This window comes from Phocoena sinus, chromosome 15, assembly GCF_008692025.1.
Source record: "Phocoena sinus isolate mPhoSin1 chromosome 15, mPhoSin1.pri, whole genome shotgun sequence".
Lineage (NCBI taxonomy): Eukaryota > Metazoa > Chordata > Mammalia > Artiodactyla > Phocoenidae > Phocoena > Phocoena sinus.
Window position 1 is genome coordinate 29609036 of NC_045777.1, and position 16471 is coordinate 29625506.

Consider the following 16471-nt stretch of genomic DNA (forward strand, 5'->3'; position numbering starts at 1 on the left):
CTTTTTCTATATTATAGTAAGGGGCTACCTCATTGTATGGCTTTACCTTGATGTATTTATCCAGTCTGCCCTATCAGCCAATGTTAAGGTTGGGGTTTTTTTTCAATTAATTAATCTATTTATTTATTTTGGGCTGCATTGGGTCTTCGTTGCTGCATGCAGGCTTTCTTTAGTTGCTGTGAGCAGGGGCTACTCTTCATTGTGCTGCAAGGGCTTCTCATTGCGGGGGTTTCTCTTATTGCAGAGCATGGGCTGTAGGCGCACGGGCTTTAGTAGTTGTGGATCGTGGGCTTTAGGGCGCAGGCTCAGTAGTTGTGGCGCATGGGCTTAGTTGCTTCGTGGCATGGGGGGATCTTCCTGGACGAGGGATCGAACCCGTGTCCCCTGCATTGGCAGGTGGATTCTTAACCACTGTGCCACCAGGGAAGTCCCCCCACTGTTTTAATAACTGTAACTTTATAAAATACTTAATGTTTGATAAGATGAGTTATCCCTTGTTAATCTTATTTTTCAGAATTTTGCTAGCATTTCTTGATTGTTTTTCTCCATAAGTGTTATAATCAACTTGTATAGCTGGAAAAAAGTTTTTATAGATCATGTTAAGTTTATAGATTAACAGGGACAATTGATATTTTTAATTCTTCCTATCCAAGAATGCTGCATATTCCATTGGCTGAAGTCTTTTATTTTGTATTTCTTGGAAGTGTTTTAAAATTTTCACCGCTCGTGTTGCACGTGCTTTGTTCAGCTTATTTCTACATATTTCAAAGGTTTTTCTTTTTGTTTTGTTTTTTGTTAGTATAGGTGGAATATGTTATCTTCTAACTGGTTGCTGTTGGGGCTATGGAACCTATTTTTTAAAATTGAGATACAATTGACATATAATATTGTTTTAGTTTTAGCTGTATAACATAAGGCCATTGATTTTTGTACATACAATATATTTTATACTGATCATCTTAATTAATTTCCTTTGTGTTTGACATAATTTTCTTCAGTTATCATAAGTTTTCAAATCATCTCATCTGCAAATGTCTCTTTTTATTATTTTTTATTTATTATTATTATTTTTTCTTTTGCGGTACACGGGCCTCTCACTATTGTGGCCTCGCCCGCCGCGGAGCACAGGCTCCGGATGCACAGGCTCAGTGGCCATGGCTCACAGGCCCAGCTGCTCCGCGGCATGTGGGATCTTCCTGGACCGGGGCACGAACCCACGTCCCCTGCATTGGCAGGCGGACTCTCAACCACTGCGCCACTAAGGAAGCCTGAAATATCTCTTTTTAAATTTCCAAATATTTAGATTTCTTTCCTTCTGTTTAAATGAATTGGTGAATACCTCTAGAACAAAGTTAGGAAATAATAGTAAAAGTAGATAGCCTTGTTTTGTACTTGATTCTAAGGAGGATGATCTCAGTCGTTTTTCATTAAACATGGTGTTGACTCTTGTGTTGAGATAAACATATTTATCATGTTCAGGATTTATTGACTCATTCCTGTTTTAAAGAGTATTTATGTCAAGAAGCGGTGTTAAATTTTGCCAGTTGCCAGCTGAGCATCATTGAACAAGATCTGTATGGGTTTTTTTCTTTTTTTTATCATATGCTTCAGTGCATCATATTAATTGATTTTCTAATTTTGAACTATTTACATTCCAGCAAAAATAGCTCCACTTGGTCTTGTATTTTTCTTGAATAACTGTTGCAATTTATTTGATATTATTTTATTTCAAAATTTTTCATTGATATTTCTAAGTTATTTCTTTTTTTGTTAAAGATTTAATTTTTTATTTATTTTTGGCTGCATTGGGTCTTTGTTGCTGCACATGGGCTTTCTCTAGTTATGGAGAGCAGGGGCTACTCTTCGTTGCGGTGCACGGGCTTCTCCTCGTGGTGGCTTCTCTTGATGCCGAGCACAGGCTCTAGGTGTGCGAGCTTCAGTAGTTGTGGCATGTGGGCTATAGAGCGCAGGCTCAGTAGTTGTGGCGCGCGGGCTTAGTTGCTCCACGTCATGCGGGATCTTCCCGAACCAGGGATCGAACCCGTGTCCCCTGCATTGGCAGGTGGATTCTTATCCACTGTACCACCAGGGAAGTCCCTGTAAGTTATTTCTAAATGAGATTGGTATATGTGTTTCCTTTGTATGTATGCTATTTTTGATAAGTTTTGTTTGTCAGTGTTTTGTTTTGCTTCATAGAAAGAATTGAAGTTTACCTAGAAAATTTTGCATTTCATTTAGATTTTCAAAATTATTCAAATAGATTTGAGGAAAAGTCGTCCCTTAGGGTTAATTTCTTACATAGCTCTGACTATTTCTTATTTTATATATTTAAGTCCTTTTTCCTGTTTAGGTTGACTAACCATTTATCTATTTCATGGTTTGTTGCTTTTTTCTTCTAAAGAACCTGCTATTGTATATTTTTTAGTTCTGTCATTTTTGTTTTTTATTTCATTAATTTCTTCTTTCTTATTTTTTCTGCTTTTCTTAGATTTATTTTGTGCTTTTTCTATCTTCCTGGATTGAATGCTTCATTTGTTTATTTTTATTCTTAATTAATATGTATTTAATGCTATGAATTTTTTATAAGCACAGCTTTAGGCATATCCTATAAGTGTTCCTGTAGGTAGTTATATTAGTTAGGGAGTGGTCTAAGCTACTCTGACAAAGATATACCGAAATTCATTGACCACTTAAGTCACTTAAGACACAGATGTGTCTTTCTCTCCCCTTTCACATTCCAGAAGTAGACAGGGGGGCTTTACCTCATCAGAGACCAAATTCCTTTTTTCTTGTGCCTCTGGCATCCTGACAGTTGCCCTCATCTGCTTGGTCAAGAGATGGCTCTCATCACTGGGTTCTGGTTCCCGCCCCTGGGAAGGAGCAACAGAGGAAATAGTTACAAACAATTTCTTTTCCAAAGGGTGTGACCCAGAAGTTACTCTCATTGGTTTTGTTCACATCCCATTGACTGGAATTCTTCATATGATTACACCTAGAGTCTCAGAAATGTAGTCTCTAAATGGACAGGTTTGTGCTCAGCTAAAAGTGGGGGATATTCTGTACTAAAGGCAAGAAGAGGAAGAGACTGATATTGGGGGAGTGTCAGTAGATTCTGCCACAAGTGTGATGTGTTATTTGTTTAGGCATTTTGCAGTTCGGTTTTGATTTTAATTTTCAAGTGTTTTCTTACTTTGTTAGTTTCTAGTTTTATTGCATCATGATAAAAGAATATTGTCTGTACTATTTCTACTATGAGGAATTTATAGGGGCTTGTGGATATTTCATAAGCCTTTGAAAAGGTTTTCTCTGTTAGTATACAGAGTTTGGTCTATGCCATTTAGATTTTATTATCTATTATCATTTAAGGTCTTTTATATTTTTAACTAAATTTTGTCCTGTTGCATTTTAATGGCTTAAAAAGACATAAAGACCTCAAGTACTATTGTGTTTATATTTCTCTTGGCATTCTTGTATTTTTTATGAATGTTGACGCTGCATTGTTTTTGTACTCAGGGAGGACAAACCATCGATAAAAGTTTAGTGAATCTGGGCAGTCTTATTTCCCAGTTGTTGGAGGGTGCCTCATTGTAGCTCCAGCATATACAAAGGGAAAAGTATCCATATTTCTAGAGCTTATTTTGTTTTACATTAGATTGAATAATAATGTTTGTTTTTAATCTGAGTGAATGTTTCTATTTTTTTTACTTATTACACAGGTAATTATGACTCCAAGGACAGAAGAGGTGAGCCATTCACCTTATGTTTCTTGTCCTTTTTACAGTGTACAATATTTGTTGCGTTTCCTCTGCTCAGTCTGTGGTAACCTTGTGCATCTCTGACTGTTACTTGTTTCTTTTTCCTTAAGTTGTTTCCATATTAACCTCATGGAGAAGAGTAACAAATAAGTATTCATTACGTTTTTAAATGTAGATGTTGTTTTTTCCCCTAGTCTATAAAATGTTGACCTCTTTTCACTTTATATGGATTTTATGGATTTTCAGCCCTCTGGTGTAACGTCCCTATGACTGGAGATATTATGTCAGTGGTCTAAGCAGGACTGCAGAATTCCTGTTCACCAGAGAATAGAATACATGGGTACTCTTGTAGAAGTGGCATATTTCTCTTAGGACAACAGTAAGGCTACCATCAAAGAGCGTAAGATAGATTATCCAATGGTCTAAGAAATGATCATTGCATTTGAATTTGGAAAATGTTAATCTGTGAGGCAGTTTTTCTCATCTTGATTTCCTATTTTATCAAATCAGGCTTGTGTTTTGTTTTGTTTTTTTCTGATTCCATTATTTAACCATGCACAATTTTTCCTGCATAAGTAATGGAACACTTGAAGGTTTATGAAGTCCCATTAAGTAGGGAGCATTTGAATCAGAAAAGTACATACTCTGTACAGCAACTATAATTTAAGAAAGGAAAGAAAAGTAGATACTCTAACCCAAAGTGTTGCCCATCTGCCACTGTGTCTGGTGAGGAACAGTGAGGTGTTATCACACTGTGTACAGATTTCTCTTGATTTTCCAGCTCTCGCTTTCTTAAACTCAGGAACTGGATTTGATTAATGTAGTGCCCTTGCTATTCACTTTCACTTACCAGATTCTCACTATCAAATGTAGAACCTAATAGATTTATGTTGCAATAGGTACTTATATTTGCTCCCTAAAACGGCTCTTTTAACCAATCTTATAATAAAATCAGAAGTCAAAGTGGTAGGCTTCAAAATTAAACATAAGATCTCTGATTCCTTCCTCTACTTAGTGTGTATTTTCTTACTCTTCAGCCTTTTTCTTGCCCCAGATATTATCCCTATTTTACCTAGCTGACTAATATAGATGTGAGTAGTTTCAGTATTATGATTAAAAAGAAATAAATTACCTTAATTATCTAGATTATTGCTAATTGTGACATACTAATATAATAAATCTTTTTAAGTTTAAAAAATAATTTTGTATAATTGCCTTTGACCAAACAGGAAAATGAAGAGGCATACATAGTCTCAGCCCCATATGTTATGATGATTTTACCAGAGCAAATCCTTAGAAGTATTGCTATAAATTTTGATATCACATTCTAATTTTAAAGCCAAGTGCTTTTTGAGAAATGAGGCTATTGTTTTGAAACATATGCATTATAATGGGTTTGCTAAGCAAATGATGTCTTATGCAGATGATTAAGAGTTATAAATTTTTATGCATTGGCCTTTGATATGCTTCTTTTTTTTTTTTGCGGTATACGGGCAAAAAAGGCCACTGTTGTGGCCTCTCCCGTTGTGGAACACAGGCTACGGATGCTCAGGCTCAGTGGCCATGGCTCACGGGCCCCGCTGGTCCGCGGCATGTGGGATCTTCCCGGACCGGGTCACGAACCCGTGTCCCCTGCATCGGCAGGCGGACTCTCAACCACTGCGCCACCAAGGAAGGCCCTTTGGTATGCTTTTGAACAGCAATAGCTGGTGTTTTAATTGCCAGCACATATAAGCATAAAAAAGAGAGGACGGGAGGCAAGCAACTTTGCTTCTTTTCTTTCAAAGTTGAAGAAACTAGTTATTTTCTCATGTGTATTATTTTTTAAATGTATTCCAAATTATTTTGGTAGAGCCAGCCTTTTCCCAATTTTGAAAAATATAAATCATATAAGATTTACCATTTTAACCGCACAGTTCAGTGGCATTAAGTACATTTACATTGTTGTGCAATCATCACCACCATCTGTCTCCAGAATTTTTTATTTTATTTTTTTAATATCATCCCAGACTAAAACTCTGTAACCCATTAAACAATAACTCCTCATTTCTCCTTCCCCCAGCCCCTGGTAACCACTAATCTACTTTCTGTCTCTGTAAATTTGTCTGTTCTGTGTACCTCATTTAAATGGAGTCATACAGTATTTGTTCTTTTGTAACCAGATTTTCTTTTAAAACATTTTCACTGGTGTTTAATTTGGATGATTTGTGTACTATATAGTAATGTATTAAATCCAGTTCTGGCATTATCTACCAAGTACCTCTTCACCATGAAGTCAGTGGTCATGAGTATACTTTCCAGTTGTTATTTAGTCTTTGCTAGTTTTAAATCTCGGTTTCATTAGTTTTGTTCTAGGGGAAACAGACTCTGAGATAAAGATTCTCATGCAGCCCCTGTGAGACAGTGATGGCAGTAGTATTGGGTAGAGGGAGGAAATGAGATACCATGGGGTCAGAGCAAAAGCATTAGTATATGTGGTTAAAACATGGGCTCTGGGGCTTCCTTGGTGGTGCAGTGGTTGAGGGTCCGCCTGCCGATGCAGGGGACACGGGTTCGTGCCCCGGTCTGGGAGGATCCAGCGTGCCGCAGAGCGGCTGGGCCCGTGGGCCGTGGCCACTGAGCCTGTGCGTCAGGAGCCTGTGCTCCGCAACAGGAGAGGCCACAGCGGTGAGAGGCCCGCGTACCACAAAAGAAAAAACAAAAACAAAAACATGGGCTCTGGAGCTAGACCGCCTGAGTTTGTGTGTTGACTCTCTACCACTTAACCAGCAGGGTGGGGTAGGTACTTAACTCCTGTGCCTCCTTTTGCCATTGGCAAAATAGGATGGGAACAGAATTTCCTTCATAGGGTTGTTGTGAGGAATGAACTAACGTTGAACTAGTGCTTGGCCTACTGCTGGGTCAGCATATAGCAGTTGCTCAGCAACTCTTACCACCACCACCACTCTGTTACTATTACTGTTAATTAGATGGGAGCCTAAGGGGATCAGGAATCTCAGCCAGCCAGTCAGAATTTGTGGAAACAAGGGTGCACTCCAAGGCAGGGTCACACTGCAGTTTACTACCACAACTGTAGACATTAGTTTATCCTCTGCCCTGTACCTTTCAAACAAAGTTCTGCATAAACCTGTCTCATCTTACTTTTTATTTTAATAGTTTTTTAACTTAGGGTTTTCACATGAAGACTTTATAACTGATATTTGTTAAATAGCAAGAATACAGGATAAAACTAGTCTAACCATACTTTACATTGTTTTAGATGTAATCATTTCTATAACTGGGTTTTTTCAAAAAATCTGGACTAGTACCCTGTTAGTATTTGTGAAAGAGTCCTTGAGCTACAGAGTTCTAGAACCAGGCAGGGTAAACATTCTGTTGCACCCCAGAGGCTCCTTAAAGTTTCTCAGCTCTCAAATGAGATCACCTGCTCCCCCTGGGTTTCTCTTTCAGTACTTTGCTAGAGTTGAAGTCTAGAAGGGAGTTGGCATTCTTGTTAGAGAGGTATTTTGGGGGCTTCCTTTATGGCACAGTGGTTAAGAATCCTCCTGCCAATGCAGGGGACACAGGTTCAAGCCCTGGTCCAGGAAGATCCCACATGCCACGTAGCAGCTAAGCCCGTGCACCACATCTAGTGAGCCTGCGCTCTAGAACCCGCAAGCCACGACTGCTGAGCCCGCGTGCTGCAACTACTGAAGCCCGCGTGCCTAGAGCCTGTGCTTTTCAACAAGAGAAGCCACCGCAATGAGAAGCCCATGTACCACAACGAAGAGTAGCCCCGGCTCATCGCAACTAGAGAAAGCCTGTGTGCAGCAGTGAAGACCCAACACAGCCAAAACATAAAAATAAATAATTTTTTTAAAAAAATAGGTATTTGGGGATTATCACAGCAAGTGACATTATTAAGTGAACTCCATTTATAATGGCTTTCCCTAAGCACCTTTAATAATATATTCATTCAGCACCTATGAGGTGCTGAGGATTCTAGAAAGAAAAAAAAAAGTTCCCTGTCTGATGGAAGAAACGTGTGAACACCAAGAATCAGAGCCCACTCAACTACATGCTATTGGATATATACCATACAAAGTGCTATGTGGGGAGCTTAAAAGGCTCACTATACCTGGGGAGTGGGAAGGAGGCATGAAGGTGAGTTTTGGGCAGTTTAATATAGTAACTGAGGAGGTTTCCCTGGTGGTGCAGTGGTTGAGAGTCCGCCTGCTGATGCAGGGGACACGGGTTCGTGCCCCAGTCCGGGAAGATCCCACATGCCGCAGAGCGGCTGTGCCCGTGAGCCGTGGCCGCTGAGCCTGCGTGTCTGGAGCCTGTGCTCCGCAATGGGAGAGGCCACAACAGTGAGAGGCCCGCGTACCGAAAAAAAAAAAAAAAAAAAAAAAAAAATATATATATATATATATATATATATATATATATATGGAAAATGAGGATGCATGAGACAGGGTAAAAGCAAGGACACGTGAAAGAGCCAGTCATGTGTTTGAGGAGCTGTGCATGGTTGACATGCATGAAGTGGGAAGTGGTCAGAGGTAGCCTCAGCAGCAGTGCATTGAGCTCAGGGTGTCTCCTGGTGATGTTAAGGAAGGAAGTGACATGGTCAGATATTTGTTTTAGAAAGATAACTCCAGAGGCCCTAGGGAAGATGGATGGGCAATAGAAATTAAGGTTTCCAAATGGTAATTTGGCCCAAGACAACAGTGATTGGGTTTATCCCAGATGTTTGGGCACTTGAGGCAACTTTTGATGACTTTTGCTGTTTTTAGAGCACTTAACAACCTATAAGAAGCACTTAAAACAACTTTGCCTTTGAGTGTTGATAAATATTTCTACCAAAAAGTGTGAAGATGACAAAAAAAAATGGGCCTTAGGAAGTGAGGCTAGAGGAGTATGGCTTTTATTTCACTGATTTTTTTTTTTTTTTTTTTTTTGGCTGCACTGGGTCTTCATTGCTATGCGCGGGCTTTCTCTAGTTGCGACAAGCAGCTGTTGCGGTGTGCGGGCTTCTCATTGCGGTGGCTTCTCTTGTTGCAGAGCATGGGCTCTAGGTGCACGGGCTTCAGTAGTTGCAGCACACGGGCTCAGTAGTTGCGGCACACAGGCCCTAGAGCATGCGGGCTTCAGTAGTTGCGGCGCATGGGCTCAGTAGTTGCAGTATGTGGGCTCTAGGGCACGTGAGCTTTAGTAGTTGTGGTGCATGGGCTTAGTTGCTCCATGGCATGTGGGATCTTCCTGGACCAGGGATGGAACCCGTGTCCCCTGCATTGGCAGGCGGATTCTTTTTTTTTTTTTTTGCAGTACACGGGCCTCTCACTGTTGTGGCCTCTCCCATTGTGGAGCACAGGCTCCGGGCGCGCAGGCTCAGCGGCCATGGCTCACAGACCTAGCCCGGACCAGGGCATGAACCCATGTCCCCTGCATCGGCAGGCGGACTCTCAACCACTGCACCACCAGGGAAGCCCCAGCAGGCGGATTCTTAACCACTGTGCCACCAGGGAAATCCCTTCACTGAGTATTTTTGCGGTTGACCAAGGTGTGTCTTAAGTCCTTGAGTGATTCACCTGTCTACATGTGAGCCCTTAAAATAACATGACCCTTTGTTTTCTTGGAAAGGGGATATAAGCAAATAGACAACTCTTGTCCCAGAACACCATTTTAGTATTTTTAAAATGCTGTCCTCTGGTCTGAGTCTAGGGAGTGAACTTCTGGTAGAATGGGTGGTTGGGGAGTGGGACGTAGGGGTGGGAGTGGCAGGGAATGGACCACTGTTCCTGCCTTGCCTGCATCATGCAAGGCCACATCTCCAGAGGGCCCAGATCAGGACAGGGCTAAGCACAATGATATGATGAGTCCGTCCGGTTTGGGAGGAGCGCTAGGAAGGTGGCTGGATTCTGAGCCTGTCTCCAACTCTGAGATTTGACACAGGGAGCTGTAAATTCTCTCCTACTTTATTAATAGATCTGAGTCTCCTTCCCTCACACAGGCCTGGGAACATCTTTACTATCTGTATTGTCTTTAACTGTATTAAGAACATGGGTGTAATTCAGATTCAAGAGGTAAAATCTGACTTTTATGATAGAGGACTCTTCTGGCCTGAAAGCTTGGGAGAGTTAAAATGTTTTTCCAGCCAACCAACCAACCAACCAACCAACTCGTAGAGAAAGAGATCAGATTTATGGTCACCAGAGGCAGCGGGTAGCAGTAGGGGGAATTGGATAAAGGCAGTCAGAAGATACAAACCTCCAGTTATAAGATAAATAAGTACTAGGGATGTAATAAACAACATGATAAACATAATTAACACTGCTGTTAAATACGAAAAGTTGTTAAGAGTAAATCCTAAGAGTTATCATCACAAGAGAAAAAATTTTTCTGTTTAATTTTGTATGTGTATCAGATCACGGATGTTCACTAAACTTATTTTGATAATCATTTCATGATGTATGTAAGTCAGATATACCTATATACCTTAAACTTTCTGTTTCTGTGATTTTCACTGCTCTGGGTACCTCATATAAATGGAATCATACAGTGTTTGTCTTTTTGTGACTGGCTTATTCACTTAGTATAATGTCTACAAGGTTCATCCTTATATTGTAGCATATGTTTCCTTCCTTTTTAAGACTAAAAAGATTTCATTGTACACGTATACCACATTTTGCTTATCCATTCATCTGTCAAAGGACATTTGGTTGCTTCTGCATTTTAGCTATTGTGACTAAACCCATGTTTAGTTATGAAAATGGATATTCTTTTGGGCATATACCCAGAAGTGGAATTGCTGGATCATATGATAATTCTATTTTTAATGTTTTGTGGAACCGTCATACTGTTTTCCACAGCAGCTACACCATTTTACATTTCCACCAACAGTGCACAGGGTTCCAATTTCTCCACATCCTGGCCAACACCTGTTATTTTCTGGGACTTTTTTTTTCCTGATAGGTATGAGATTGCTCCTCATTTTATAGTGGCTTTTTTTTTTAATCGATGCAGGGTCCTCTTGCATAAATTGCTGTATATTTTTAAAGATTTATTCTATTTCTTATACTGCCTCTGCTGTCGTTGGTATTTGTGAAGTCTCCTGTAGGGCTCTGGTTGAGCTTTGCTCTGGAGCACTGAGTTTATTGGAATGTACTCACAGTAGGTGTCCCTTCAGGAAGACAAACAGGAACATATCCTAAACTAGGGGTTCAGTCATTGTTTAGGAAGTTGGACACAGTTATCCTCTAGGCGGAACTGCCTTTCTTTTCCCCTCCTTCATGTCTTGTGGCCTAGAATTACCTCAGGTACCACTCTTGTTCTTCCTCTGTCTTTAGGGCCCACCCAGGAAACCCTCTGTGGACCTAGTGTGGCAGTCATGAGCATCCTCTCTGGATGCCAGTTTTAACCAAAGCAAAACAAGCACTTATGAGACTATCAGGAATACTTAAACAGTAACTGAATATTAGATTATATCAAGGAATTAGTGTTGCTTTTTGGGGGTGGGGCAGCTGTTGGGTCTTTGTTGCTGCACAGCGGCTTTCTCTAGTTGCCGGTAGCAGGGGCTACAGTGTTGCTTTTTAAATAGGGTAAAGGTATTGTGATTATGTTAAGAACCCTTATCTCTTAGTGCCACATGCTGAAGTAAATACAGTTAAAATGATACGTCTCAGGGGGCTTCCCTGGTGGCGCAGTGGTTGAGAGTCCACCTGCCGATGCAGGGGACACAGGTTCATGCCCCGGTCCGGGAAGATCCCACATGCCGCGGAGCGGCTGGGCCCGTGAGCCATGGCCGCTGGGCCTGCGCGTCCTGAGCCTGTGCTCTGCAACGGGAGAGGCCACAACAGTGAGAGGCCCGCGTACTGCAAAAAAAAAAAAAAAAATGATACGTCTCAGATTTGCCTTAATGTAATCCAGTGGTTCTCAGCTCAGGGTGATTTCCCCCCCAAGAAGACATTTGGCAACGTCTGAAGGTGATTTTGGTCATCACAATTAAGGGTTTGCTACTGGCATCTAGTAGCTAGAGACCAGAGATGATGTTAAACATCCTACAGTGCACACGAGAGCCCCCCACAGCAGAGAATTATCTATCCCAAAATGTTATTAGTGTGTGGCTGAGAAACCCAACCCTGGTATAGATGAAAAAACTGGCATCTGGTAATATTGTCAAAGTGAATTGGTCAGTGCATAGGGATTTACTGTAGTGTTCTTTTACTCCTGTGTAAGTTTGAAAGTTTTCCATAATAACAAGTTAAAAAATGTATATGCAGCCTATATATTTTTATATATATTTTTTAGTAAAGAAGCCATCAGCACACCCCCACTCTGTACAGAGTGCTGTTTTTCAAACTGAGCCCAGATGAGACACCACAGCTTGTTGCTCATCCTGTGGGTGTACAGACTGCGTTGGCAAGCCTTTGGTTAAATACCCTACTACCCCAAGACCTACTTTCATCCCCAGTCCTGGTTTGACGCTGAACTTGAGGTGTTTCTAGGCTCAGATTGATGGAACTAGTACTTACCTTTTAACTTGGAGGCTCTTCAGCTGTGATTGATCTCTTCAGCAGTCCAATCCCATCTGCTTTGTTGTCCACAAATCCCTCAAAGTTTCTGGTCTGCTGATGCCACTCTTTGCTGCCTTCCAGATGTGCTTTTTTTTTTTTAAGATTTTTTTCTTTTTTAAAAAATTTATTTATTTTTGGCTACATTGGGTCTCCATTGCTGCATGAGGGCTTTCTCTAGTTGCAGCAAGCAGGGGCTACTCTTCATTGTGGTGCGGTGGCTTCTCTTGTTGTGGAGCATGGGCTCTAGGTGCACGGGCTTCAATAGCTGTGGCACATGGGCTCAGTAGTTGTGGCTCGTGGGCTCTAGAGCGCAGACTCACTAGTTGTGGTGCACAGGCTTAGTTGCTCCACGACATGTAGGATCTTCCCAGACCAGGGCTCAAACCTGTGTCCCCTGCATTGGCAGGCGGATTCTTAACCACTGTGCCACCAGGGAAGCCCCAGATGCAATTTTTATTTCATTCGTATTTTTATGTTTCTTCTATTGTTTCAGTGTCCTTTTGGGAAGAGAAAGAAATAAAATTATGGATTCAGCCCACTGTCTTGAGCCAGATGTCTCTAATTACCTTCTTTTTTTTTTCTTCGGTACACAGGCCTCTCACTGCTGTGGCCTCTCCCGTTGTGGAGCACAGGCTCCAGACACATAGGCCCAGCGGCCATGGCTCATGGGCCCAGCCGCTCCGCGGCATGCAGAATCCTCCCAGACTGGGGCACGAACCCGTGTCCCCTGCATCGGCAGGCGGACTCTCAACCACTGCGCCACCAGGGAAGCCCTAATTACCTTCTTTTAATACCTGGTATACAGCCCTCTGTGAATGGCATTGAACAAAGACATATTTAGTGATAAATCATTAATTATTTTATTCATTCGCTCAGTGTAGTCCATCCAGTATTTGTTTAGTGCCCACTATGTGTGAAATTCTGTGCTAGGTGTTAGGTATATGGTGAGAAGCAAAGTAGGTATATAATCCTTGCCTTTGTGGAATTTATGGTGTAAAGGAAGGACACTCATAATCAGCTATACTCAAATATATAATTATGAAGTGTGAGGGTATTATCAAGAAAAATAACAGAGTGCTCTGTGAGACTAATAAAAAACAATAATAGCTAACACTGACTGTGTACATAATGTGTGCAAGTTACTGTGCCAAGAGCTTTACATGGATGATCTCATTTAATCTTTAGAATAACTGATTTTACAAATAAGGAAACTAAGGCTTACCTAATTTAATGTTAAGTCAGAAAAGACCTCTCTGGTAAAAGTAACACTTGAAATGAGAACTGGATGACTAGGAGTTAGCCAGGCAAAGAACAGAGGGAGGCTATATACAGCAGAAGGAATAACATGTTCAAAGGCCCAAGGAAAGAGTGAACCCAGCATGGAAGGATGCCAGTGGCTGAAGTTCAGTGAGCAAGGAAAGAGTGGGAGGAGATAGAGAAAGCAGGGGCTAAATGGGGGAGGTTGTTATTGGCCAGGGTAAGGATATTAGATTTCATTCTAAAGGCTTGGGAAACCATTGAAAGGTTTTTACATAAGAGGGGAACGTGATCTGATTTGCTTTCTTCAAGATCACTCTCCCTGCTTTCTGGAAAATGGACTGGCAGGGGATAGCAGCTTACCATGATTCAGTTGAGAGAGGACAGAGATTTAGACTAGAGTGATGGCAACAGAATAGAAAAAAGGCAGACAAATTTGAGGTGTTGGTTTTAGTGCTACAACATTACTTGCAGCTGGGTTGGATATAGATGCTAAGCATGGGGAAGAAACTAAGGGGATTTCCACATTTCTTGCTTGAGCAACAGGGTGGATGGGTGGCAGTACTAGCTACTGAATCACCAGTGAGGGAAATTTTTTTAGACCCAGGAAGTTTGCATTGCCTGTGAAATTTAAAGTAGAGGTGACATTATAGTTTCAGAAGAGTTCGAAGAGAGGTCTGACCAAGCAGTGCAGATGTGGGAATTGCTAGCATATCACTTGAGCTTCCAGCCTGATCTGATCAACTAGATAGCATATAGAGAAGAGCGCCAAGAACAGAGCCCTGAGGAAATCAGACATTTAGAGATCTGTGTTAGAAGAGCAACAACTGACAAGGGAAAATAATTTGAAAGAGACAGGACATAGAATCAGAAGAGTGCTTTGTTGTAGAAACCAAGAGAGGAAAGTTCTTCAAAGAGGAGGGAGGGACTTCCCTGGTGGTGCAGTGGTTAAGAATCTGCCTGCCAGTGCAGGGGACATGGGTCCGAGACCTGGTCCAGGAAGATCCCACATGCTGCGGAGCAGCTAAGCCCGTCTGCCACAACTAGTGAGCCTGCGCTCTAGAGCCCGCGAGCCACAACTACTAAGCCCGCCTGCCACAGCTGCTGAAGCCCGTGCACCTAAAGCCCGTGCTTTACAACAAGAGAAGCCACAGCAATGAGAAGCCCATGCACTGCAACGAAGAGTAGCCCCCACTCGCTGCAGCTAGAGAAGGCCTGCGCACACCAGCGAAGACCCAACGCAGCCAAAGATAAAGAAATAAATTTTTTAAAAAGAGAGGAGTGCGTAGTCAGCCAGTTTGAATGCTCATTTTAGTATGAGATCCACATACCAGGGTATGTTTGAAAATTGCCATCAACAAAGAAGCATTGTATAATATCTCCCATCTCTTTAAAAACAAACTTTCTACCCCACTTCTCCCTCCAGCTGCTGCTTTTCTCTGAATCTCTTTACGATAAAAGTCCTCACCTCAAATAAGGAGTCAGTATCTCACTGTCTCTTCTTTCCATCTTTATTTCACTTCATTTGGTCTTTCTCAACAACTGCTTAACTGAAACCACTCTTGAGAAGGTCACCAATAACTGCCCTCTTGTCAAATCCAATTTCACATCTCTGTTTTCATCCTACTGAATCTGTTGATTGAGTATTTGATTGAGTTGACTACTCCCTCCTTCTTGAAAAACTCTCTTCTTGGCTTGCATGACATCACATTCTCCTGGATTACCTCCTACCTCATGACTGCTGCTTATGAGTCAGTTTAACTAGCTGATCTTTTAAAAGAATGTAAATCCATTTATATCTCTCTCCTATTCAAACCCTTCCAGTCACATAGTGTTTCTCATCACATTCAGAACTAAATCCACACTCATTACCATGGCCTGCAAAGCCCTAAGTCTTCTGGCTTCTGCCCACATCTCCAGCCACATCTTGTATGAAAACTGGTCTTTGTGCTATTTCTTGAACCCACCAAATTCCTTAGGGCTCTTATGCTTTGCTGTTCCCTGTGCCTAGAAAGCTCTTTGCACAGATCTTTTTGTGGTTCACTTATTCACATTATTTAGACCACTCTAAGTAATGGCTCAGTATAACCACTTCAAACCTTCCCAAACTACTCTAACATAGCCAACCAATTCCCCCTCCCCAAAACCCATCACTCTCTATCCCTTTACCCTTCTTTTCTTCATATATCTTGCCCCTATCTGAAATTGTTTATGAACAGTTTTCTCCCACTTCCCCCAGAATGTCAGCTGTCTGTCGCTTGTCTGTTTAATCAATTCTCTATTCCCAGTGTCTGGAACAGTGCCTGGCATACAGTTGCTGGTCCATAAATTTTTTTTTTTTTTTTTTGCGGTTCCCAGGCCTCTCACTGTTGTGGCCTCTCCCATTGCGGAGTACAGGCTCCGGACGTGCAGGCTCAGCGGCCATGGCTCACGGGCCCAGCCGCTCCGCGGCATGTGGGATCTTCCCAGACTGGGGCACGAACCCGAGTCCCCTGCATAGGCAGGCGGACTCTCAACCACTGCACCACCAAGGAAGCCCCATAAATTTTTTTGTAAATTTATTTATTTTATTTCTTTTTGGCTGCATTGGGTCTCCATTGCTGCGCATGAGCTTTCTCTAGTTGCGGGGTCTGCTCTTGTTGCAGAGCACAGGCTCTAGGCACGCGGGTTTCAGTAGTTGTGGTGCGTGAGCTCAATAGTTGTGGCTCGCGGGCTCTAGAGCACAGGCTCAGTAGTTGTGGCACACGGGCCTAGTCGCTCTGAGGCATGTGGGATCTTCCCGGACCAGAGATCGAACCCATGTCCCCTGTACCAGCAGGCGGATTCTCAACCTCTGTGCCAACAGGAAAGTCCCCATAAATATTTTCTGAATGAATGCTGCTAAGAAGTTGAATTAGATGAGGA

General features: G+C 41.9%; 1 protein-coding gene across 3 annotated transcripts in view; it reads left to right on the forward strand.

Annotated features, from left to right (window-relative positions):
* Nucleotides 1-16471, forward strand: part of PTPRA (protein tyrosine phosphatase receptor type A) — a 183182-nt gene that overhangs the window by 116143 nt on the left and 50568 nt on the right. Inside the window, exon 4 of one of the 3 annotated variants that reach the window (XM_032604872.1) lies at nt 3717-3743. The exons of the other annotated variants lie outside the window; for them this stretch is intronic. Within the exon in view, the coding sequence (XP_032460763.1) occupies nt 3717-3743 (27 nt within the window). The remainder of the gene's footprint in view (nt 1-3716; nt 3744-16471) is intronic. 3 annotated transcript variants of the gene reach the window in all.